This window comes from Podarcis filfolensis (genome assembly GCF_964270895.1).
Source record: "Podarcis filfolensis genome assembly, chromosome: 4".
Classification (NCBI taxonomy): domain Eukaryota; kingdom Metazoa; phylum Chordata; class Lepidosauria; order Squamata; family Lacertidae; genus Podarcis; species Podarcis filfolensis.
In genome coordinates, this window is record NC_139607.1 from 82937195 (window position 1) to 82962028 (window position 24834).

The 24834-nt window shown below is 42.6% G+C and overlaps 1 protein-coding gene across 1 annotated transcript in view; it reads left to right on the forward strand.

Moving 5' to 3' along the window:
* The first annotated feature begins 2435 nt into the window (after positions 1-2435).
* Positions 2436-24834, forward strand: part of CWF19L2 (CWF19 like cell cycle control factor 2) — a 75939-nt gene continuing 53540 nt past the window's right edge. Inside the window, exons 1-7 of the mRNA XM_083609057.1 lie at positions 2436-2629; positions 11184-11294; positions 12768-12884; positions 15279-15392; positions 19864-19983; positions 21716-21800; positions 23983-24098. Coding sequence (XP_083465183.1) covers positions 2546-2629; positions 11184-11294; positions 12768-12884; positions 15279-15392; positions 19864-19983; positions 21716-21800; positions 23983-24098 — 747 coding nt within the window. The 5' untranslated portion in view covers positions 2436-2545. The remainder of the gene's footprint in view (positions 2630-11183; positions 11295-12767; positions 12885-15278; positions 15393-19863; positions 19984-21715; positions 21801-23982; positions 24099-24834) is intronic.

Sequence of the window (24834 nt, forward strand, 5' to 3'; positions counted from 1 at the left end):
GGACACTGCAACAAAATATGCTTCTGTTTTGGGCTCCTACCAGCCAGCTCTGCAGCCTTTCATGTTTTTTTCTTTTCTATTCCCTGCCTCCATTTTTTTTTGTCCTCCACTCCAACAGTTAGCTGGCATTCCATGATACTGAGCGTGCTCAGTCCTCATTGGGCTATTTGGGGGCTGCCCGCTCCCTTTAGGATTTCCTCCATGTTGGAAAAAAAGCATTATCCTGGAAAACAGTGACAAGTGGGGTGCTACAAGGTTCTGTCCTGGGCCCATTGTTGTTCAACATCTTTATAAATGACTTGGATGAAGGAATTGAGGGGATGGTCATCAAATTTGCAGATGACACTGTTATACTGTGTCCAATTCTGGGCACCACAATTTATGAAGGATGTTGACAACCTGGAATGTATGAGGAACGGCTAGAAGAGCTGGGTATGTTAAGCCTGGAAAAGAAGAGACTGGGGGAGATATGATAGCCATCTTCAAATATCTGAAGGGCTGTCACAAGGAAGATGGAACAAGCTTGTTTTCTCCTGCTCTGGAGGGTAGGACTCAAACCAATGGCTTCAAGTTAAAAGAAAGGAGATTCCGACTAAAGATCAGGAAGAACTTTCTGGTAATAAGAGCTGTTCGACGTTGGGCTGGTCTCCCTCGGGAGGTTGTGGACTCTCCTTCACTGGTCGTTTTTAAGCAGAGGTTGAGCAGCCATCGGTCATGTATGATCTATTTGAGATTCCTAGCATTGCAAGATGTTGGACTAGATGACTTGAGGTCCCTTCCAACTCTACAATTCATTGATTCCATGATCAATGCTTGCAACAAGTTACCTGAATCAGTGGAGGGGGATAGAAAGAAAACCTGGCCAACTCAGAACCACAGCTCTAAGGAACAACTTGGACTTGCAAGTAAAGTTTGTGTGGCTGCGATGGAATGGTATATAATTAGCCCTGTTACATTATCTGGGTCTCAGATGCCTAATCCAACTTCTGTGCCCACCCCCTTGTGATTAGGTGTCTAAGAGGAAATCATTTTTAAAATATGCAGTGGGAAGCAACTTCAGCGTGTAATGTTACGTGTCTAAGGGTGTTTGAAGAGAAGACAAGCATCACAAGAAAATGTCAAGGGGGAAATCTAGCTTAAATATCTTGAAAGTTAACCTTTAAGGACACACACTGTAGAAACTGCTACCCTTTCAGGGGGCACTCAAGGGCACACAGTACTGACACCTCTTTTGTTGTTGTTAAAAAGTTTGGCACTTACTGCAACAACTTCATGGTGAGTACCGGCATCTATTTTTCTAGAAAATCTTTCAAATTATTTAAGCTAGATTCCACCCCCCCCCCGCTGACATTTTCTTGTGAAGCTTGTCTTCTTTTCAAACATCCTTATGTTAATAATAGCCCTGCAAGTTAGGTGAAGAGGGAGTAACAGGTCCAGTATCCCCTAGTGAGCTTCATGGTTGAAGTGGGGTTTTGAATCTACATCGCCTCAGTCTTGGTCCAACATTGGGTGGGATGTTTTCAATGCATTTCACCTCTCCTTGGCTTTATTGTACAGTGGTACCTCAGGTTAAGTACTTAATTCGTTCAGGAGGTCTGTTCTTATCCTGAAACTGTTCTTAACCTGAAGCACCACTTTAGCTAATGAGGCCTCCTGCTACCGCTGCGCCCCCGGAACACGATTTCTGTTCTCATCCTGAAGCAAAGTTCTTAACCTGAAGCACTATTTCTGGATTAGTGGAGTCTGTAACCTGAAGTGTATGTAACCCGAGGTACCACTGTATTTATGTGAGGTTGGTTTTTTTGGTTGCAAGTTGCTTTGGGTTTTCCCTTGTGCAAGAAAAAAAAGCGACTAACAAATGTAACAAATAATAATGAATAAATAATAATAATAATAATAATAATAATAATAATAATTTTTTATTTATACCCCGCCCTCCCCAGCCAAGGCCGGGCTCAGAGCGGCTTACAAGATTAATGATTACAACTTAAAAACAAAAATAAAATACAACATTAAAATAATGGAACATTAAAATATTAAAATGTAGCCTCATCGCAGGAGGAGAAGGAAAAGAAAAAAGGAAGAGAGCGAGGGAGGGAATCAAATTGGCTCCAAGCCAAAGGCCAGGCGGAACAACTCTGTCTTACAGGCCCTGCGGAAAGAATAATGCCGCTGAGATGATCTCCCTCTCTTTCTTTTTAAAGAGAAAGGAAAATAGTAACTCCCCAATGAAGCCTTGGGCTGTTTCCTTCATTTGACCAAGGCTGGTGGCGCCTCTGCATCCAGCTGCTGGACGTCATCCGTTCGAACGCTGCCCTTGAGGCAAACAGGAAAAGGGGCTCCATGGCAACGCCTAGGAACACTGAGCACGCGCGAGGAGGAGGAGGCGGAGGAAACCATTGACGTAACCTTTCGCTCCTCCCTTGTCCCTTTTTTTTACGTCGCTTCTTTACATGGTTGCGCACGCGTACTAGCGCGGGGGCAGGACCCGGAAAGAGAGGCCGGTTTGCTTTACGGCGGCGCTCGGCGTTTTCCCTTAACAAGCATGGCGTCCGGGTTTGAAAGCGAGAGGACTCTGGCGGCGCGCAAGGAAGAGAGGCGCCGCCACCGCGAGGCGCTGCTACAGCAGGTGACGGACCGGCTCGGCTTGTCACCCCGTTATTGGGCCCTGTTCTCACCCCACTTCCGAAGGAACCCTCCTCCTCCTCCTCTCTTTCTTCCCTCCGCCCCCATTCAAGCGTCGACGGGACGTTTTTCACCCCTTTTTTGTCTTTATTGTGTAAATAACATGAGGTTTTGGCTCCCCACCCCCCTTCAGCCCTTGTTTTGAATCCCGCCCCCCCAGGTAATAGGGCCATTTCCCTATTTCGGAACAGCAGCTCTCTGCAACGGCAGGACATGTTTAAATTCCTCTGTAATTACAGGAAGTATCCCCGAGAACTCTGGGAAATGTAGTTCTCGGAGTGGGGCTAAGGTCCCCTGCGTGGTAGTTTTGAGCACCCTTCCCAAACCGCATGAGTCCTTGGGTGAGGAGGTGAGAGAGGAGCAATTGCAGTTAAAACTAGTGAAAAGCCAATGCGGGTTTGTCTTTTTGGGGGGCTGCCCTCTTATATTTAGGGCATCTTCATGAGGATGTTTGTCTCCATCTATGAATCCTTAGGTCTTATTTTTTTTAAGTTGAATTCAGGAAGCACCCTTCATCCATAGATCACAGGGCCAGGTTATACGTTTATCGCCTGCGCATTTAACAGCTGAACTTCTGTGGTTTCTGTGTATGCATTTCCACCTACAATCTTAGCTTGGGTTGAAGTAGCTTCGGGATAAGTATTTTCGGGTTGCGTGCTGCAGCGACCCGAAAGTAACGGAGTGCGTTACTTCCGGGTTTTGCCGCTCGCGCATGTGCAGATGGTCAAAATGACGTCACACGCATGCGTGGAAGCAGCAAATCCCATTTGCATCCAGAGGTACCACTGTACTAGGGGTCAATCGGTCCTAAGTGTTGCTTTGTACACCACATAGCTTTCCTACACAAAAGTTACTTGTGTGAAATAAATTGTTTGTAAATGCCCCTCCCCTTCATAATTTTGTCCAATGTGGTGAATGTACGTGCACCAAATAGATGAATTATGTGTTAAGGATTGTTAGGAAAGGGATTAAAAACAAAGCCACCGATGTCATAATGCCACCATGCACATCTATGTTGTGACTGAACTTGAAGTGCTGTGTACAGTACTAGTTTCCACACCTTAAAAAGGAAGCTGGAGGGCTGGAAAATGTTCAGAAAAGCACAAGTAATATGAAGATAGCTTTGGTTGATTGTCGGTTCTGTGGGATTTATCCTTTGGGGGAGATATTCAGTAGAGATTAATCTTGCCATACATTCCGTTTCACATCTTCCGTTTCAGCTTCCGTTGGGAGCTGTCATCAGCGAATCTGGGGGTGATGACATCCAACTTTGTTATAATTATTTATATTTATTACTTGCTTTACTCATAAAAGTGACTCAAAGTGACTTACAGCACAGTATTACTGCTAGAACCATTTAAAAGAAGCAAGCCAGTGAAAAAGCTTTTAAAAAATCTACTCCAATAGAAGAGAGGTCTTGTGGAACCTGCCCCATTAAAAGAGGTCACAAGTTCCTGAAACCTCTCAAATAAGGGTGAAAAGCTCATGTATAAAGAAAAGGTTTGCCAGGTGCCTAAAAATTAATTAAGATGGTGCTAGGTGATCCTCCCTGGGTGGAGCATTCCCCATAAGTGAGGAGCTGACACTGAAAAGCACCATTCTTGTGTTGCCAGCTTCTGACCTCTTGTTGATGGGGTACATGGTGAGGGGCCTCAGATGACAGTTGCAGATGACCTCTCTGTGGCACATGCCCAGATGACAAGTCCCCACCCTTTTGGCCTTGGTGATGTGGTGCAAAGGAGAGCAGAGCAATACATTTGGCTCTAGCTTGACTGCAGGAATTGTTGGAAGGAGGCATACAAGGCACCATCCAACCATCTTAGGGACTCCACTTTGGAATTGTGTAGGGCTAACTCCTTAGCTTTTTCTTCTGAAGATGTCCTGAAAGGCAGCAGCTACAGATTTTTTCTCAGGGTTTGCTCCCGAAGCCTTTCACATGAATCGAGTTTAGCCGCAAAGCAGTGGAGTGTATAGGATTACAGTGGTAGAAAAGGCACTCCCAAGTTGAGTTCTCCTTCTCTTCCACAACATATTGGATTATTTACTCCATGTTGTGATAGCACATGTTTTCCCCATTCCTGCTAGTGGCAGCCCATGGTGTGAAGGGAAACAGAATATCATGATTTGGAATAAGTGATGCTACATGTTAGTGGGAAAATATGATTCAAGGATGCTGTATTCAGAAAAGGTCCCCTGACTGCTGTAGCCCATAGTTGTGCTCTTAAAAGCAACAGTTTTCTTGGTTTGTTTTTTCTCATTTAAATGATGGCAGTATGCAAAACAGCAGCTTTGAACAAATGGCCATCAAACCTGATAAATGCAAGGTGGCATGGGGCTGAATACTGAGGAAGATTGCTAGGGTTGTTGCAACATGGCAGATTATAAATTCCTTTAGTGCAGATTGCCTTTCTGCCTTGGGGAAAGGCTATTTAGAACAGAGTTTCTACCCTGGAGAAGATCAGAATGTGTGAAAGAGAAAGTGACAATGCTTGGTTGTGTTTAGCTCATTGGTTTGGATTGGGGGATCAAAATAGAGACTGGTTTAGTAGAATTGCAGTTACCAGAGTATTTTTTGAAAACAGTTGTGGTGCCTGAGGGGATGTCATCATGGGTGCATCAGCTGGTGCTGTCAGACACTTTCAGCACCTGTACTAGTATTTCTGAAGGTATCTGATTACTGTGGAAACAAATGCAATGACCAGGTTTCATTTTGAATTGATATTTCATACAAAAATAAAAAATAGCTGTGTAGGATCTGCTTTAGCCTGTTAGATAGGAAATCATGAGATTAATCTAGTACTTGTGTGTATTTTCTTGGAGGTAATCTCCATAGAGCTCAGTCAACCTGACTCTCATGTATTGTGCATAATATTCTGGAATTCAACAAATAATTAAATTATTAGTAGTAAAGATAAAAGTAACAAAATAGACTTAAAGCACCTGGGGTTTATTTATTAGAACTGAATTCCAATCATCCAGTAATGAAAAGGTTCCTGTTTGACAGTCCAAGTCACTATGTTTTCTCCTTCTGCCTATCCTTTGTAGATTTGCTTATAAATTCAATATGTGATCTGTGTTTGAGAAGATGTGATGTAAGGTAAAGGTAAAGGTAAAGGTAAAGGGACCCCTGACCATTAGGTCCAGTCGTGGCCGACTCTGGGGTTGCGGCGCTCATCTCGCTTTACTGGCTGAGGGAGCCAGCATGCAGCTTCCGGGACATGTGGCCAGCATGACTAAGCCGCTTCTGGCGAACCAGAGCAGTGCACGGAAACGCCGTTTACCTTCCCGCTGGAGCGGTACCTATTTATCTACTTGTTTGACGTGCTTTCAAACTGCTAGGTGGGCAGGAGCAGGGACCGAGCAACGGGAGCTCACCCCGTCACGGGGATTCGAACTGCCGACCTTCTGATCAGCAAGTCCTAGGCTCTGTGGTTTAACCCACAGCGCCACCCGTGTCCCTTAGATGTGATGTATTTGCACTTAATTTTTATTTATATTGTAACTGAACTATGGTGTGAGCAGGCAATAGATTAGATCTCAAGATCTGTTAGTTACTTGAGGCTGAGAGGGATTTGGCTTCTGTTTTGGCTTAAACGTTTTCCCCCACCTGCCATGGCCTTACAGGATATACCATTTTTAAAAGCGAGAGGAGTTTTAAAATTAGTTTGCTTAATATAGTGTGGCATCACAATAACCCTTTTAATCATTGTTTTTAAATGCCACTGATCCTCTTGGAGCCCTTTGTATCTCAGCCAGTGTTGCAGCAGATAGAAATTGTCGTGTATTTTACTGTTCCTTCAAGTGCATTAGAAATTCTTTTTCTATCCTGCTTGTGAAAAATGTGAGCTTTAGCATTGCTTCTGAGAACATTGAAGAGGGCCTCCTGGAAACTATGTCAACTCTCTCAGGAATATAGCTATAATTTTATGAAAAATGCTCCTCACTCCATAGAGATATTGGAGCTTTTGTGCAGGATTTAATAGACCATAATATTCCTCTGCCAAATGGTGGTAAAATGGTGATTTTCACTGAAATTTCATAGAGAAGGGGTTTTGAAAGCATTTTTAAAAGTGTCCTTTTGTCTCCATCTTTGTTACATTTGTTCTGTTTACGCAAGAACTTTCTAGAGTGGCTTCTATATTCATTTGCAAAGGTGAACATACTCAAATAGTTAACATTTTGTCCTTCAAATAATGGAATATAATGATGTTCAGTTTTCTGGGTTTTTTTGCTTTTAAAATGTACTAGTTTTTCCACCTGCCTGCACAGTGGGCTTTCTAGAGTCTCTTCTTCCTGCAGGAGAGGAGGACAGTGATTTATGGGCTTTGGCGCTGCCTGCAAGGCAGGGAGGGGGAAAAAGAATGGTCAGAGCCATCAGAGATGGAGATGAGCACACAGGACATGACGGAGGAAAAGGCTGTTCAGGTGAGTGACAGCCTAGTCAAATCCCCGCCATCCCTCGCCTCTCTGTCTCATAGAGCCAAGAGGGGCCTGAAGAGGGAAGAGCAGCGAGGGCTTCCATTTAGGAGAAGTCTCAGGTTGCTTGCATGCACCCCGCCAGGTGAGAGTGCAGAAGTTGGAGGGGAATGTGGTCCCACTGTTGCAGCAACTGCTCTGCAGTTACTACTCACCATACCAAGAAGACATCTAATCCCCAACCCACCAAAGCAAACTTTTGGTGTACAAAAACGCATAGGGTGGAATACAACATTGCACTCTTCTCATTGTTCTATCTGCGCAAGCACTGCAGCTTGCCAGATGGAATGATTCCTCCCCCTGCTTACGTGCTATTTTAGGGTTGTTCCAAGCCCCCACAAGCCAATTTTGGGGTGTGAGGGGGGGAAAGCCCCATTGCGCAAGTGGAAGTCCTTGCACAGGGCTTCCACTGATGTGGCTGGTTAGGTGAATCCCGCTCATGGCAGCAATTAAGCATAATTTACAACCAGCCTATTTATCCCCCTCCACCTAGGGCAATCTAGTATCAAACAAGTGTTAGCAATTTCACTCCTCCGATGCTGCAGATGAGATTGTTGTAAATCACATGCCTGTCTGGGACAAGTGTGGGGAACAGAAGACAGTCTTATGTCTTCCTCTGTAATGTACTTTCACTTTTATTTGTTCTGTTTGTTCTCTCGGAGCTGGAGAGAACGGACGCCATTATGCTTTTGTCTGTACATAGCGTGTAAATAAATACTAAATTAGCTCTACGATGTCTCACTCTTCTTGCTGAGGAAGTGCCAGAAGCTTAGTGTGCATATATCATTCTGATGTATGTTGCTAGAAGTGCACTGGAAGAGAAGGGAGATGCCATTTCCAGAGCTGCGCGTACCGGAGGACCACTCTCTTTCCATCTCTCACTCAGATAGGACTGCACAGAAAGCCCACAGTTTACACACATTTAACTTGTGTACATTCAGCTTTACGTGCATGGTAAAAGATAAAATTAAAAAGGGGGTGGAAAATGGGATGTTCTGAGGAAAATGGCTTTGGCACTCCCACCCATCATTGAACCCAGTGTGTTTTGACTATACATGATTTTGACTTTAGGCATAATCCTTGGAATGTAACCCCTATGTAAGTTGCTTGCTTCCTGTGATCTATACCTGTTCAGTTTCTCATGGAGTGGCATTCAGCATTATTGAAACACATTTTTTTAAAAGCTAGTAGTTGATCTTTTATCAGCAAAAGTGACTGGATAGGTACTGAAATATACACTTTCGTAGCCAAAGCACAAAATATGGTTAGTTTATGCCAAAGGATATATAGTCGATCATGGTTCTTGCAATGTGAGGTTGTATTGTCATGAACTTTGAAGATTATGTTGTGAAAATAGTGAGTCAGGAGCTGGAATTCATTCACACATTCCAAACATGACCTTCTGTTATCTTGGTATGTCCTCTCAGAAAGTGTTTAAGAATCTCTAGAGACCATTCCACTTATGCAACAGCAAACCTAGCTACTAGAAGTTCCTGTTGATACATTTGTGCATTTGTGTGCGCACATCTGTTAGGTGCATTTAAAGCTTTAGACTTCCTATTGTGCCTGGAACAATAGAAGTTAAATGCAGCCAGGCTCATGACATGAGGCAAAATTACTGGAAGGTATAAATTAATCTGTAAGGGCAAAAGGAAAATTGGCAGGTATTTCTGCGGTATTGGACAGCACTAATGAGCTCTGGCTTAGAATGAAAAGCTTGCACCGGGTGAGAGTTGAAAAATGTGAAGTAATTAGGCTTGGCTTTTGTACCACAGGAAAGAAACCAGCAACTAGCAGGGGGATTTAATTATAAAATACAGAAGGGAAGAAAGAGATTGATGTCAGTAAGCTATGTGTGATTGTATTAGGCTAATGGAACAAGAGGTCACTGCCTGATTTTTGTGTCTGCTTCAGTCTGGTTGAAAAAAGTTTTCAAGGGGCTAGTTTAAATGAAAGTGTAACAGACCTGGATGTGGGAATGATGGAATACTGTAATTTAGGAATGAAACATGTATAATGCAGCCATAAAAGGAAAAGGGACCCCTGACCATTAGGTCCAGTCGTGACCGACTCTGGGGTTGCGGCGCTCATCTCGCTTTATTGGCCAAGGGAACCGGCGTACAGCTTCCGGGTCATGTGGCCAGCATGACTAAGCTGCTTCTGACGAACCAGAGCAGCGCACGGAAACGCCGTTTACCTTCCCGCCGGAGCGCTACCTATTTATCTACTTGCACTTTGACGTGCTTTTGAACTGCTAGGTTGGCAGGAGCAGGGACCGAGCAACGGGAGCTCACCCCGTCGCGGGGATTCGAACCGCTGACCTTCTAATCGGCAAGTGCTAGGCTCTGTGGTTTAATTCACAATGCAGCCATAGTGGCCTCCAAATGTTGTTGGACTACAGCTCTCATCATCCCTGGCCACTGGCCTTCTTGATTGGGCTGATGGGAGTAGGAGCCTAATATCATCTAGAGGGCACTAGGTAGACAACATCAACACCCATCAACTACACCCACACTCACTTACGGACTCACTCCCACATATCCTCCTCCCCACCCCTATCCCGGTTTCTTCTAGTAATATAAACCACTTGGTCATGCCATTGCTTGTTCTAGCCTGTGCTCAGCAAATTTAATGAAGCAGGGAGTTACTTGAGGTACAAGATTAATTGGTGGCTTTAAAGATGGCACCTGATTTGATGACCGATCAGGATGCCTGATATGATTTCCTTACCCTTCTTCAGGAAGTCAGCCTGAAGATGTGAGGACAAAAATTGGGCAGGGCATGCCTCCATCCTCCTTGGGCGTGCCTGCTTCTAACCTTACCTTTCTGCTTTGGGTGGGAAAGTATGGGAGCGCTTCTAAATGCATCCTACTGATCATGCCTAGAAGTCCCCTTCCAGCCTTTGTGCTAAACATGTGAAGGTTGGGTGTGTCGGGGGTAGCATACACTGAGATGTTGTATGTTTAGCCTGCCCTGAGCCCCCAACACACGCCTAGTCCTTGTGCGTTCAGACTGAATCTCTAAAGAGGGCACTTGTGTTGCGGCATGTATGACCCCTGTTATACATCTGGTAAAGGTTTTGTAGATAGCAATAGTGCTGATTTACATTGCTGTACTAGTTAGAAAGACCTAGATCAGCCTACAGCCCTAGTGCAGCACTGCAGGTTGTAATGTTGCACTGGTACAGTGGTACCTCGGTTTACAAACACCTCGGGTTACAAACACTTTGGGTTACAGACTCCACTAACCTGGAAGTAGTACCTCGCGTTAAGAACTTTGCCCCAGGATGAGAACAGAAATTGCGCGGTGGCAGTGGGAGGCCCCGTTAGCTAAAGTGGTACCTCAGGTTAAGAACGGACCTCCGGAATGAATTAAGTTCGTAACCAGAGGTACCACTGTATATATATAGCAGTGTCTGTACGCGATTGTAGGCATTTATTTTTCAGTGCAGTAGCCCACAGGACCAGATAGTGAACTTCTGTGAAAGCTTTTGTAAAATGAGTGAGGAGGTAACGTGGTGGAAGTTAGTGCCATTTTATCATTCCTTGGTTGAGTGAGTGAAGTGATGACCCAATAAATCATTGTGCTTTGGCTGATAAGCCGCCAGGTGCTCAGCTTGTTCCACTGCATCCACTCTCTAACACTTTGCTTATGTTGCAAAAAAAGAAAATGGGGAAATTTATACATATTTTGCACTTACGCTCAAACTCTGCTTTTAACATGGGCCCTGAATCTTTAAAGTGTTGCAGGATGACTTAATTATGCTTTTGTTATAATAGACTAGATTGGGAATTCAGTTTTTGCTTGTGTGGTCAGATATAACGTTAATTTTCAGATCTTAGTCCAGCTTTCAGTGAAGAAGCAATGATTGTAATTCTTCTATTTTTAAAAAGCCGTTATCGCTATTCTAATGCACCAGTGGTCTGACAAATTAAAGTAACAAAGTTGCATACTTGCCCAAAATTAGAGTACTGTATTTCACCAAAGTGAAGTTATTTTTTTCTCCTTTTCTCTTAATTAAGGCAAAAGTAGATTATGAAAAAGAAGAGCGATGCAAAGAACTGAAGCGACTGCGAGGGGAGGATACGTGGATGCTGTCTGATGTGAATGAACGTTTAGAAGAATTGGGAAAGGTGATGTTTGTCGCACCAACTAATAAATACTTGTGATTAATGTGTAATGACTATGCTAAAGCAGCAGCATCATATAAAATGATGCTGTTTTTGGCATTGCAGTTGTGTTCATTTGTTCTGTAAAAAGGCTTTCACTTGTTCCTGTTGCAAAGATATGCAGATAGGTAACAATGGTTTAAAGGCAAATATCAAATGTGCTTAACTGTCTGTTTCCTGATAGGTAACCAACTAAAACTAAAATATAGCACCTGCTGAAATTCTCAATGACTTCAGGATGAAAAAGAAAGTTTCACTAGATTTCAAATTAAAACACCAACGGTATAATAATAGTAAAAACAATGGATTAAGAAGTTCTTGGCTAATGCCAAAACAAGCATCACTTACATAAGAGGCTCTCTATTCACTATTGTCTATTATATCTCTGAAGCCAGAGGCATCTGGGGAAAGCCCTCTGAAGAAGATATTAAGGACCATGTGATTCATATAGGAGAAGATGGAGGCTTCTTTAAACAGTAGATTAATATTTTAAACAAATCTTCTGCAAGATCTTTTTCCGTGATGGCCCCATCTTTGGGTATTTCCATTTACAGGATGTATGTAACTTTTTTTATATGGGTCGCTTGTATATACCTGCATGAGCTTTAAGATTGACACCTGAACCCCCGAGATCTCCTGGATTGAAGTTTCCCGCTTCATCGGAACATGTGTATAATTTCTCACAGAAGGCAGCTGTGGACCCTCTTATAGCTTCTCGTTTAACTTTTCAAAACTGTGTTAATCTCTGCTAATCTAATCTGGGATACAGTTCAGGAAATCTCGTCATAACAATTTGAAGCTTCTGGAAAAATGGTTGCACAGCACTGGCTACAGTTTATATCAACATACAGTGGTACCTTGGTTCTCAAACTTATTCTGTTCCAGAAGTCCATTCCAAAACCAAAGTGTTCCAAAACCAAGGCATGCTTTCCCATAGAAAGTAATGCAAAATGGATTAATCCGTTCCAGACTGTTAAGAACAACCCCTAAAACAGCAATTTAACATGAATCTTGCTATCTAATGAGACCATTGATCCATAAAATGAAAGCAATAAAGAATGTACTGCAGTCACACAGTCAGTCATTCATTAGCTGAACTGGGTTCCACACAGTCACAAAAACAAAAAGAGACACAAAAACGCAAAATAAATACCAAAAACAGAAAGATCTCAGTGTAACACTCAAAACGGAAGTGTGTAACTCAAAACAGAGCACATTCGGCTTCTGAAAAAAGTTCACAAACCGGAACACTTACAGTACTTCCAGGTTTGCAGCGTTCAGGTTCCAAGTTTTTTGAGTACCAAGGCATTTGAGAACCAAGATACCACTGTGTATGTTTATTTCACATGTAGATTCATATTGCTATTTCATAAAATAAGGTGTGCCTTATTACTCCAAGTCTTGTAGCCTGACGTGTTGATATCGGTGTTTCTTTAGGAACATTCTGTTACCAAAAAGAAGAAAAAGGAGAAGCGTTCAAAAAAACATAAAAAAGAAAAGAAGAGCAAGAAGCATAAAGTTGAAAAAAACAATGATTCATCGGATAGCACCTCTGTAAGTTTTAATAATCTGAGTCAGCAGTAGGTCGAAAGCTATTGCCACCAGTATTTGACATTGTCGCTCATATATTTTTTATGTACTTCTAAAGGACAAATATGTTGTACGTTTAAAGTACTATTGCCAGTACAATACAACATAAATCCCTTTTAAAACAAAGAGTGTGGATTCAGTCTCCACTGTAACTGGATAGCATCTGAATTAAGGCAAGTGCCAGTACTGGTAGCATTTTGGTGTCTCTTAAAAATCTTAATCTCTTGGGCCTTTGCTGGGCATTGATACCAACTGGGTGCAATAAGCATATCTGTTTGGGCTTAACGTTGGCTGCAATTTTTTATTTTGTAAGAAAGTTTTAATACGATCTTAATGTATTTTTCTACACCAAGAGAGCGTTTTCTCTGTTGTCGTTATAAATCCTCTCAAACTCAACACCAGTGGCAGATACAATTTGTTCAGCGAATTGACAGAAAGTTGAGTTCACAGCAGTACATCATCAAGTTAGCACTTGTTTCTGCTCACATTTGCGGGTGTTTCTGGAAGAAGCAGAAATAAGAGGCAAATTCCTCACTGTGTCTCTCATCACATCTCTGTAGTAGCCTCAGCACAGATGTCAGTTAGCCATTAGATATGTTGTCCTGCCAGGCAGAATGATGATGGTGGTGCTTTTAGTGGGATGCTTCGGGAAGGAAAATATTTCTTCAAATTTATTGCTTCTACTGATGCATTTTCAGTGGCTGTGATCTGTACCATAGTGCTGCTCAGGGGAAACATCATACAAAATTAGAGCATGTGTTTTGCATGTGCAAGGTTCTAGGTTCAGTTCTTGGTATCTCTAGTTAATGGACCTTAAGTAAGCAGGAGACCATTGAAGAACTACTGCCAGTCAGACTCCATTATACTTGGCTAGTTTCACCACTGGTTTGACTTTGTGTAAGGCAACTCCTTATATCTGATGGCCAGCATGTTTTCTCTTAGTCTGTGAATTTACTTTGACCTGGTCTTATTTCAGTGTTTAGGTTCTTCTCATATAAAATCAGGGGTTGAATCAACAATGCTGTTATATTTGTAGTGTTTTAATTCAGTACTGTTCACTATGAAAATTTTCACAGTCTTTTTTTAAAAGCCCATTAAATATAAAATGTAACATGAATCAGGAACTATGGAGAGACCTGGTCTTAATAGAGATATTGGATTCCTGTCTCATTACATATGCTAATCATCTGCATACTATCCCTTGCTTTTTCCTGTAGGACTAATTGCAGTCATTAACAGTCGTCAGCAGGTTTACCATACCCATTGAGTCAATCACCCATCTCCTACTACCCTCCTGAGAAAAATCCCACCCCACCCTCCCACTATATCTAAGGGTCTGGTGACTTCTGTTTCAGTGTATCTGAAGAAGTGTGCATGCACACAAAAGCTTACACCAAGAACAAACTTAGCTGGTCTCTAAGGTGCTACTGGACAATTTTAAAAAAAATTTTAAAATGTATTTTGATGTTTTAAAAAACATCAAAATAAAACTGTAGCATCAAAGATATGCAAAACACAAAAACATTCTTAAAACTTGAAAGACTGGGAAAATTAAAAGGGCTTCACATGATAGCAAAAAGACTGCAATTGAGGCACCAAGTGAGTCTCTCTAGGGAGGCTATTCAATAATTGTGCTACCCTTGAAAACATTGTTTCCTCCCATCTTGCCTCTTTTGGCAGGGACACATAGAAGAGGGCCTCAGACGATGGTCTTACGGTCTGCAGGCATAAATGGAAATATGAGTCTTCAAGTGACTTGGCCCCAAACAGTTTGATTAGGTTTCTCTCCTGAATGCCTTCTTAATTCTGCCCCCATCTCATTTAAAAGAAAAGAATTGAAATGCTGTATTAATGTTACCTTTTCTTTCCTCACCCCCATTCTATAGTGCTATAAACCCAGTTTTGTAAGAATCAAATGATACTGGGAAAACCTGCCTCATTTTTAAGAGGTCATTTTAATACAGGAAAAATATACATACATCATTATTCTTTGAAACAGTGGGTTCAACGTTCAGCAGTCTGCAATCTTATTTAGCGTTGTATTAATGGTGATGGCATCCAAGCTAATAAATTGGTCCTGCTTTTCTTTTTGAAAAAAATTGCTTTAATGCATCTCAGCCATTCCTGACAGACACTTTTTATCTGCATGTCTCCTGCTCGTGAATGCATGTAATGCCACCCCAATTCTATTAATTTGAAATTTCTTTCTACTTCCCTTTTTCTTCATTACATAAGGTAGCCCTCTGAAAGTCTGTCACTGTTTTTTTTTTTTAAACTGGACTGATTTTAAAGGCATAAAGACCTTTCAGTCCTCTACAAATTTTCGATTTACACCCCGCCTCCCCAATTTGTCTTTAGGATTCATCAGAGGAATGGGTGGAGGCTTCAGTTTCACAGTCTTCGAACACAGAAAAGGCCTGGAATGTGAGCAAGAAAGAATCAGATGATGCAGGAAGTCCCAAGGCAGTTCAGGTAAGCACCTGTGGTTAACTGTTCTGAAGTATTTAGAATTTCTTTCAAGACTTAAGGCCGAAACAGGTGGTGGTTTTCTTCCTGTTATCAGCACCACGCTGTAGCCAGCTGAGCTATCCAGGTGCTGTTTTTTAAACTTCTTCTGAATTAATAATGTGGGGGACAGGTGTACCTTACCAGGGTGAGTGCTCCACAAAGGGGGGGGGGACTGCCATGCAAGTGTAAGCTTTTTCTTAGCTGAATTATTTTCTGACCAGTTATATAATTATTAGAGTTATTTCTATGTAGTAGAAAAATATTTAGTAGCCTAATTGACTCGATGCCAACAAAGCTCCGTATAGTTAAAGATATGGTTTTCCCAGTAGTAATGTATGGAAGTGAGAGCTGGCCCATAAAGAAGGCTGAAGTATTGATGCTTTTGAATTATGGTGCTGGAGGAGACTCTTGAGAGTCCCATGGACTGCAAGAAGGTCAAACCTATCCATTCTGAAGGAAATCAGCCCTGAGTGCTCACTGGAAGGACAGATCCTGAAGCTGAGGCTCCAATACTTTGGCCACCTCATGAGAAGAGAAGACTGCCTGGAAAAGACCCTGATGTTGGGAAAGATAGAGGGCACATGGAGAAGGGGACGACAGAGGACGAGATGGTTGGACAATGTTGTCGAAGCTAGCAGCGTGAGTTTGACCAAACTGTGGGAGGCAGTGGAAGACAGAAGTGCTTGGCGTGCTCTGGTCCATGGGGTCACGAAGAGTTGGACACGACTAAACGACTAAACAACAACAACAACAAAAATTGACTCAAACAAATTTAATATTTCCGAAACAAAAATGTGTATCCTGTGCAAGTGTTCTTGTTTATAGACTAATACTGATTGCATGGAAGTTTTGTGGTCACTATGATAATGCTTTATTATTAATCTGTAAGCTGCTCTGGGTGCATTTAGGGTGAAGAGGAGGGCAAAATTGCTTCAAATCTACTATATTTGAGCCTGTGTGGGTTTCCTAACTGTTGATTCCTATTCTAGCCCTCCTAATCATACTACGAATTAGCTATTCCATTTTGCTGACGTACCCTGGAGGAATTGAATATGAGATATGTCAAGAAATCAGTGAGACAGGAAGAGAACAGCTGAAAAATTCTGTGTGCTGGTCTAATTTAAAAAAGAATTTGGCTGGTTATAAAGCTAGTTGAATGCTAATATGTGCTTTCTGGAATTCATATACACACAAAAGCTTTAGTTTTAAGAAGTGAACGTTCTGTTTTCCTAAACCTGTATTACAGTTTTTTAGGTTACTTGATCATCTATTTGTCCACAAAATAATAATTAGAACATGTTTTAAAGAAGTCAGTTTATTTATTACTTCATGGCGAGAGGAAAAAGATGTTGGGGAGAAACAAGTGGGGCTTATTCACTTATGTATTGGGATTGTGATAGCACCCGAGGCAATACAACATTCTGCTCAGGCAGCCATGTGCTTCACCAAAGTTTAGAAAGAGGTGGATCTATTTTCAAACGCTTTATTTCTGGTTGATTCAACACAAGTGTGGCATTTCTCCAGTGATTAGGACCGTGAATGCACTGTGGTTAAATGTCCACATACTGTCTTGGTTTTCTTTCATGTCACATGCCTTTGCATGTGACATGGTTTACATGCAATCCGTCATGGATCCCTGCCTTGTCGTGGTGAAGGGGCTTGAATAACTCAAGCGAAGCTCTGAGCTATGCCGTGCAGGGCCACCCAAGACAGACAGGTCATAGTGGAGAGTTTTGACTAAACGTGAATCACCTGGAGTAGGAACCGGCAAGCCACTCCAGTATCCCTACCAAGAAAACTCCATGGACAAAAACAATAAGGAAATCAGCCCTGAGTGCTCACTGGAAGGACAGATCCTGAAGCTGAGGCTCCAATACTTTGGCCACCTCATGAGAAGACTCCCTGGAAAAGACCCTGATGTTGGGAAAGATTGAGGGCACAAGGAGAAGGGGACGACATACCAAGTTGATTCTCTGCAATTAAATTTTGCAGTGCATCCTCAAGAGTTCATAATTAATCAGTTGGTCTAGGATCTAGGGGTCTTAGTAGACCCCAAGCTTAACATGAGTCAACAGTGTGATGCAGCAGTAAAAGAAGCTAATGCTGTTCTAGGTTGCATTGACAGAAGTCTAGTGTCCAGATCAAGGGAAGTAATACCACTGTATTCTGCCATGGTCAGACCACACCTGGAATACTGTGTCCAGTTCAGGCACCACACTTTATGAAGGAGGTTAACAAGTTGGAATGTGTGCAGAGGAGGGCAAACAAGATGATCAAGGTTCTGGAAACCAAGGAACGGCTAAAAGAGCTGGGTACGTTTAGCCTGGAAAAGAGGAGACTCAGAGGAGATATGATAGCCGTCTTCAAATATCTGAAGGGCTGCCACATGGAAGAGGGAGCAAGCTTGTTTTCTCCTGCTCCAGAGAGTAGGACTCAAACCAATGACTTCAAGTTACAAAAAATATTTTGACTAAACATCAGGAAGAACTTTCTGCTATTAAGAGCTGTTTGACCATTGAACAGACTTCCTTGGGAGGATTATCCTTCCTTGGTGGTTTTGAAGCAGAGATTGGATGGCTATCTGCCATCTAGTTCAGCCCCCTGCAATGCAAGAATATCAGCTAAAGCATCCATGACAGATGGCCATCCAGCCTCTGCTTCAAAACCTCTGAGAGAGGAAACTGGTTTCCATAAGAAATTGACACTGCCTTTTGGAGAAGGGAACAAACGCCTTGACTCAGCTGGGGAACATTCCTGCAGAGCTTGCAAGATTTTGGAACCCAAGTTAAAATATTTGTTTTGGCAAGTTTTAGAGCAGGCTTGGGTTATTTCATTCTGTGGTATGGTTTTTTGATTCTGGATTGATTGCTTTTATGCTTGTTGTGTTGTGATGCCAACCACACCAAACTTTTGCAAAAATGGAATGTTAATTACAGTAACAAGTGGGAGTAGGGGAAGTATAGATACTGAAACTCTACCTAAATGTAACGTTTGCCTAAGGATGGAGACCAGATCCAAGTTAGCAGCTGGATTTTATATTTTCAGAATTGAGAGATCAATTGTTGATCCTCCATTTCTGAAAATGTAAGTTCCAGTAACTAATTCAGATTTGTTGCCAGCAATCTTTGGGGCAGTTCTAGGTGAAATACCACACTTCATAGTACAGTGGTACTTTGGGTTACACACGCTTCAGGTTACAGACTCCGCTACCCCAGAAATAGTGCTTCAGGTTAAGAACTTTGCTTCAGGATGAGAACAGAAATTGTGTTACGGCGGCGTGGCAACAGCAGGAGGCCCCATTAGCTAAAGTGGTGCTTCAGGTTAAGAACAGTTTCAGGTTAAGAACGGACCTCCGGAACGAATTAAGTACTTAACCCGAGGTACCACTGTATCTAGTAGACTGTAATTTGAATGTCTGCTATCTTCTCTCACATTCCATCTTAAGGCGGCCACTAAATGCACCCTCCATGGTTTCAACATCAGCCAGCTTTTCTCCTCTTCCCTCTCACCACACCCATCATCTGAGAGTCCAAAAAGCTTGCACACAATTTTGTGACAAGAAGATTTTCCTAATAGAGGTATTGCCGTAATGTGGATTTACATTTTATTGTAAACCCAAATGCATTCTTGCTGCACCTTCCCTGTTCTGCCTACTTGCTGCCCCCCTCTGTGTCAGGAGTGCATCATCTTGTCTGTCTGGTGTGGCAGGTGCTACTGTACAGCTGCCAGTATCATCCCATTCATTTTATTTTTGTCCTAGGCTTCTGAAATTGCTTTTCTTGAAAGGCCTTCAACCTGGCCCTTGACACTGTAGATACAATTTTGTGCTTCCAAATGAAGGCGCAGATAAATATGTACACTAATTGGAACCACTTAATGGTCCATCTGATGTCTGGGCACAGTTTTGAGTAGCTACGTGTCATGAGAGCTATGTAGTGCACCTGTGACCCATGATAGATGATGCATCTGCCAAATTGGCCAGGACACATACTGAAGCTGTGTGCAAAGAGAGCCATCTATTTTTCAGCACTCTTGGGTTTAGGGGTATGCAAATTCTCCTGGAGGAATGAGTCACAAAATATAAGACCCAAATGGAGGAAATGAAAAATCCATATTATTAATCTTGATATGAATTTGCATATGTTCTCACTCCCACATGTACCACCACACACACACACACACACACACACACAATATGTTAAAAAGTATGAAAACAAAGAATATTAGAGGAATCTTGCCTATGAATTCTCATAAGACCTTTTAATGAAATTCCTATTTTATGTGTACCAAAAAAAAGTATTCAGAGTATCGACCGAGCATTCTGATTTCAACATCGCTAAGTTTGGCTTTGCCTCCTAAAAAAAGTCTCAGACTAGGTCATTACTGAATTTGAGTTGGTCATAATGTGCAAGAAATTATCTTGTTTTATTTACAGAGGGATGAGTGGATGTCCTTGGATTTCATGTCTGTGAAAACATTGTCTTCAGCAGCATTGAAGGCTGAAAAGCAAATGGAAAAATTACTGGAGAAACAGAAAGCGCAAGAAGATCAACAGGTATGTTAGGTTCTTAACTAGTGTAGTGTTATGAGAAACTAGTAATAGTGGTAAGCTTATGGTACTTATTAGCTGCCTGAAATAAAAATTGGATTTCTTCAAGTAGCAGCCTTCCATTTTGGGACTTTGGCTGTTTTTTATTGAACATTAGCATCAGGCATTGCTCTGCAAAATAAGCCATTGGTTCTTTGATTAACTTTCAGTAGACAATTTTGGTTGGCAACCTTTATACTTCTTAAAATGTTTAAAACAGCTCCCCACGGGCCCTAATCAAACTTGTCCAACAATCCTGACTGTTTACTTGTTCTATATTGGGTTTCCATTTTGGTGTCTAAAACATATCAATCATGTGGTAAGAATATTACCAAAGCACTCTATCATTTATATCAAGATAGTTTAAGTAAACCAATTGTTCATTTACCTTTTATTTGACTCTTCGGTACTGCAAAGAAGTGATTGGATCACCCCCACCCTTATTTAATGCATTACAGATTTGATGAAGCTAAAGCACTCTCCATTTTCAGTTCAGTTAGGGAATTTTATATTTTCAAAATGCTATTGATAGTTTTGAATAAATTAAGAATCTTTATTGCTTAAAGTCACAGGCTATCACAATATAAGTACAGCAAACAATCATTTTGACTCATTCAAAAAATAAATAAATAAAGGAAACAAAACACACACACACACAGGAAAAATAGAAAACAGAAAAATAGTGTTCTCTCCAATACAGATCATATGTAGAGTAAGGTCTATAGGTATTTAAAAGTGCCATCAAACAAAAGGACATATCCCAGCTACCCACTTCCAGGGTTTTTGAATCCTGGCTCATATTTTCTTAGCTGTAAGAGCAAATTTTGTTTTGTTGGGTGGTAAAGTAAAGTCACGGAAGACTCTGGGGTTGCGGCGCTCATCTCGCTTTACTGGCCGAGGGAGCCGGTGTATAGCTTCCGGGTCATGTGGCCAGCATGACTAAGCCGCTTCTGGCGAACCAGAGCAGTGCACGGAAACGCCGTTTACCTTCCCGCTGGAGCGGTACCTATTTATCTACTTGCACTATGACGTGCTTTCAAACTGCTAGGTGGGCAGGAGCAGGGACCGAGCAACAGGAGCTCACCCCGTTGCGGGATTCGAACCGCCGACCTTCTGATCGGCAAGTCCTAGGCTCTGTGGTTTAACCCACAGCGCCACCCGCGTCCCTAGTGAACACATATTTGCCTGCAGGCAAAATACACATCTGGTCCAGGAGGGCTCAATATGACAGGCACCAAAGGACACAATTAAGGAATTTGTACCTATGGTGCTCATATAAAAGACCACTTAGTAGCAGTAGTGGCTGGCAGGGCGGTGGGGGTGGGGGTCTCACAACTTCCAAACATGGTTTCTGCTCACTGGGAGAGTGAGGGGCAAGAGACCAGGAAGCTTGACATAGTGCATCCCCTAACTTCTCCCCCTCTCCCTCCTGGTAAGCAGCAGTGGTGCGTGGTGTTGAGAAGCCGGGAGAGCAACTGGTAGCTGCTACTTAGTAAGTAATGGGAGACAGCCTCAACCTCGCTAGACTTCATATTTTTGCAGCCACATGTTTTTAAAAGCCAAAGCACAACATTTATAAACAAATTGATGCTTCCTACAGAATTATTTAAGATGCAGCTAGTATCGAAGTGCGCTTGGTATGGGGGTGAAGGGGGCTTCCACAAAGCTGCCGTTGATTTTGTTTCTGTTTTGTAAACAGGCCATTCTTTCTGAAAGAGAGCTCAACCCCTACTGGAAAGATGGAGGCACAGGCTTGCCAACGCAAGAGAGCACATCAGCAAAAGGTAACATCTTTTTATACAAGTTATAGGGCAGCTCTGTTTCTCTTCTCTGCAACCCCTTATTCATGCTAAAAGAAAACTAAATATTTGCATGCAGATTCTACTACGATCTCTGAATTAAAATCTTAGCACATAGCCTTGCAGAATATATTTTTAAAACCTTGAGTGGCTTGACCTTCAGTTTGTACAGTGGAATTTTTCCTTGTGAACTAATTAAAACAGAAAACCTGATTGCGTTAGGACATGATGAACTGTTGTCATCTCATTTGGTCTGTTTCATTCCATTACACACATTGTAGCTTTAAAATATTCAGCCGCTGAACTCTGTGAGTCCCATTTTCAGTGAAGTGAAATCGGGATGCAGTTGGTGAAGAATATTATCTATGTAACCTTTTCCCCCACTTCACTTCTTCCTCAAGGGTTATTTTGTCTGTTTGTGATAAGAGCAGATGAGGGGGAAAAATGTACTTTTCAACACATTGTATCCACTTTATAAAATTGTACAAACAGTTGTGTTCTGAATGGTAGAGATTGTCATATGAAAGTTATTCCTCTGCCCTTTTAGAAAGACTTAAGAGGAACAAATCCCATCCACCTATTATACCATCCAGAGAAATGTTTCGATATTTCAGTTCTGTGTATGTCCTGTTAAAGAGCCTTCTTTGCTTGGAGGTGAAGAGAGGTGGAATAAACTACCAAGGTATCCTTCTGGAGTGGCGGTCTGCGTTAGGGGAGGGTGGTTCCAGTCCTACTTGGATAGTCGTTTCAACAGGGTGATGCTTGGGGAGTCCTCTTCGACCTCATGGAATCTTGAATGTGGAGTTCCTCCAGGTTTGATTTTATCCCCCATGCTGTTTAACATCTACATGAAACCACCGGGTGCAGTAACCTGGAGTTTTGGATTGCATCGTCAGCAATATGCTGATGACACACAGCTCTACTTCTCCTTTACATCTGCAGGTGAGGCAGTGGCTGTGCTGGACCGTTGTCTTGCCTTGGTAATGGACTAGATGAGAGGCACTAAACTCAAGCTCAATCTAGATAAGATTGAGGCACTATTGATGGGTGGTTGCCTAGACTGAATGAATGGGAGGTTACCTGCTTTTGATGGGGTTACACTCCCTCTGAAGGAGTGGGTACGTAATTTGGGGGTGCTTCTGGATCCTTGGCTGTTGCTTGAGGCTCAGGTGGTCTCAGTAATGCAGAGTGCCTTCCATCAGCTTCGGCTGGTGGCCCAGCAGTGCCCCTGTCTGGACAGGGATAGCTTAACTTATGTTGTGAATGCTTTGGTAACCTCTAGGTTAGATTACCACAACTTATTATACGTAGGGCTTTCCTCTGAAGGTGGTTCAGAAATTTCAACTGGTGCATAGTTTGGTGGCTGCAGTATCTGACAATCAGATTCTGGTCTGAATTCAAAGTGCTGGTTTTGACCTATAAAGCCTTACGCAGTTCAGGACCAAAGTACCTCAAGGGCCACCTCTCTCCATGTGAACTGATCTGGACTCTGCAATCATCATCTGAGATCGTTCATTGGGTGCCTCCTGTACAAGAGGTCCGGAGGGTGGCAATGCAAGAGGGGGCCTTTTCTGTGGTGGCTCCCCGTTTGTGTAGTCCAAAACATTTGGAGGGCACCAGGTTGGCAAAGGCTGTGATAGAGCCAAATACTTCAGACTAAGAACTGCATTTGGGAAAGTAAGTAAGCAAGGGACATATTTTGGCAATTCAAGTTTAAATGGTTTAGATGTACATCTATAGAAAGAGGAATGTATGAAATAACCCTCATGCTTCCTTTATGAATGCTGCCTTATCTGTGGTAATGAATTTGCTTTCTATAGATTCCCTTTCCACATTCCCAGTTTCTCAAGCAGAAACTGAATAACAATCTTCTTTCGGAGCCTGTTCTCTGAATTTGCTAGAATAATGATTGGCAAGAAGATGGGGAGCCTGTTAATTCTGCTCTCGACACATTTGAAATAGGACTAATATTAAAGCGAGTTGGGCTGTGTTTCCAAATAAGTGTAAGAACATGAGCTCAGAATGGAGAGCCGTGCCAGTGTGAAGTATATTTCTGGCAGAGCTAGCATATGTTACGTCTGTGACGCACGACATATGTAGTTAGTGATAAGGTTATGATGTTAACTTGTAGTATGCAAATATCCCAATTAATTGCTTTCTTTTGTAGTCACAGCAGTCGAGGATGGTGGGTTAAGTTGGCTGAAGAAATCCTACCAAAGAATGAAGGAGCAGTCTGAGAGAGAGAAACGGGATTTGGAAGAAATTGTGGCTGAAAGATATGGTGTAGGTTCTGAAAGAGTTCTATTTCCCCCTACCATAAAATATTTTGTTGTTGTTGTTTATTCGTTTAGTCATTTAGTCATGTCCGACTCTTCGTGACCCCATGGACCAGAGCACGCCAGGCACTTCTGTCCTCCACTGCCTCCCACAGTTTGGTCAAACTCATGCTGGTAGCTTCGAGAACACCATCCAACCATCTTGTCCTTTGTCGTCCCCTTCTCCTTGTGCCCTCCATCTTTCCCAACATCAGGGTCTTTTCCAGGGAGTCTTCTCTTCTCATCAGTATGCGGATGATACCCAGCTCTGCCTCTCTTTTAAATCAGAACCAGTGAAGGCGGTGAAGGTCCTGTGTGAGTGTCTGGAGGCGGTTGGAGGATGGATGGCGGCTAACAGATTGAGGTTGAATCCTGACAAGACAGAAGTACTGTTTTGGGGGGACAGGAGGCGGGCAGGTGTGGAGGATTCCCTGGTCCTGAATGGGGTAACTGTGCCCCTGAAGGACCAGGTGCGCAGCCTGGGAGTCATTTTGGACTCACAGCTGTCCATGGAGGCACAGGTCAAATCTGTATCCAGGGCAGCTGTTTACCAGCTCCATCTGGTACGTAGGCTGAGACCCTATCTGCCTGCAGACTGTCTCGCCAGAGTGGTGCATGCTCTGGTTATCTCCCGCTTGGACTACTGCAATGCGCTCTACGTGGGGCTACCTTTGAAGGTGACCCGGAAACTACAACTAATCCAG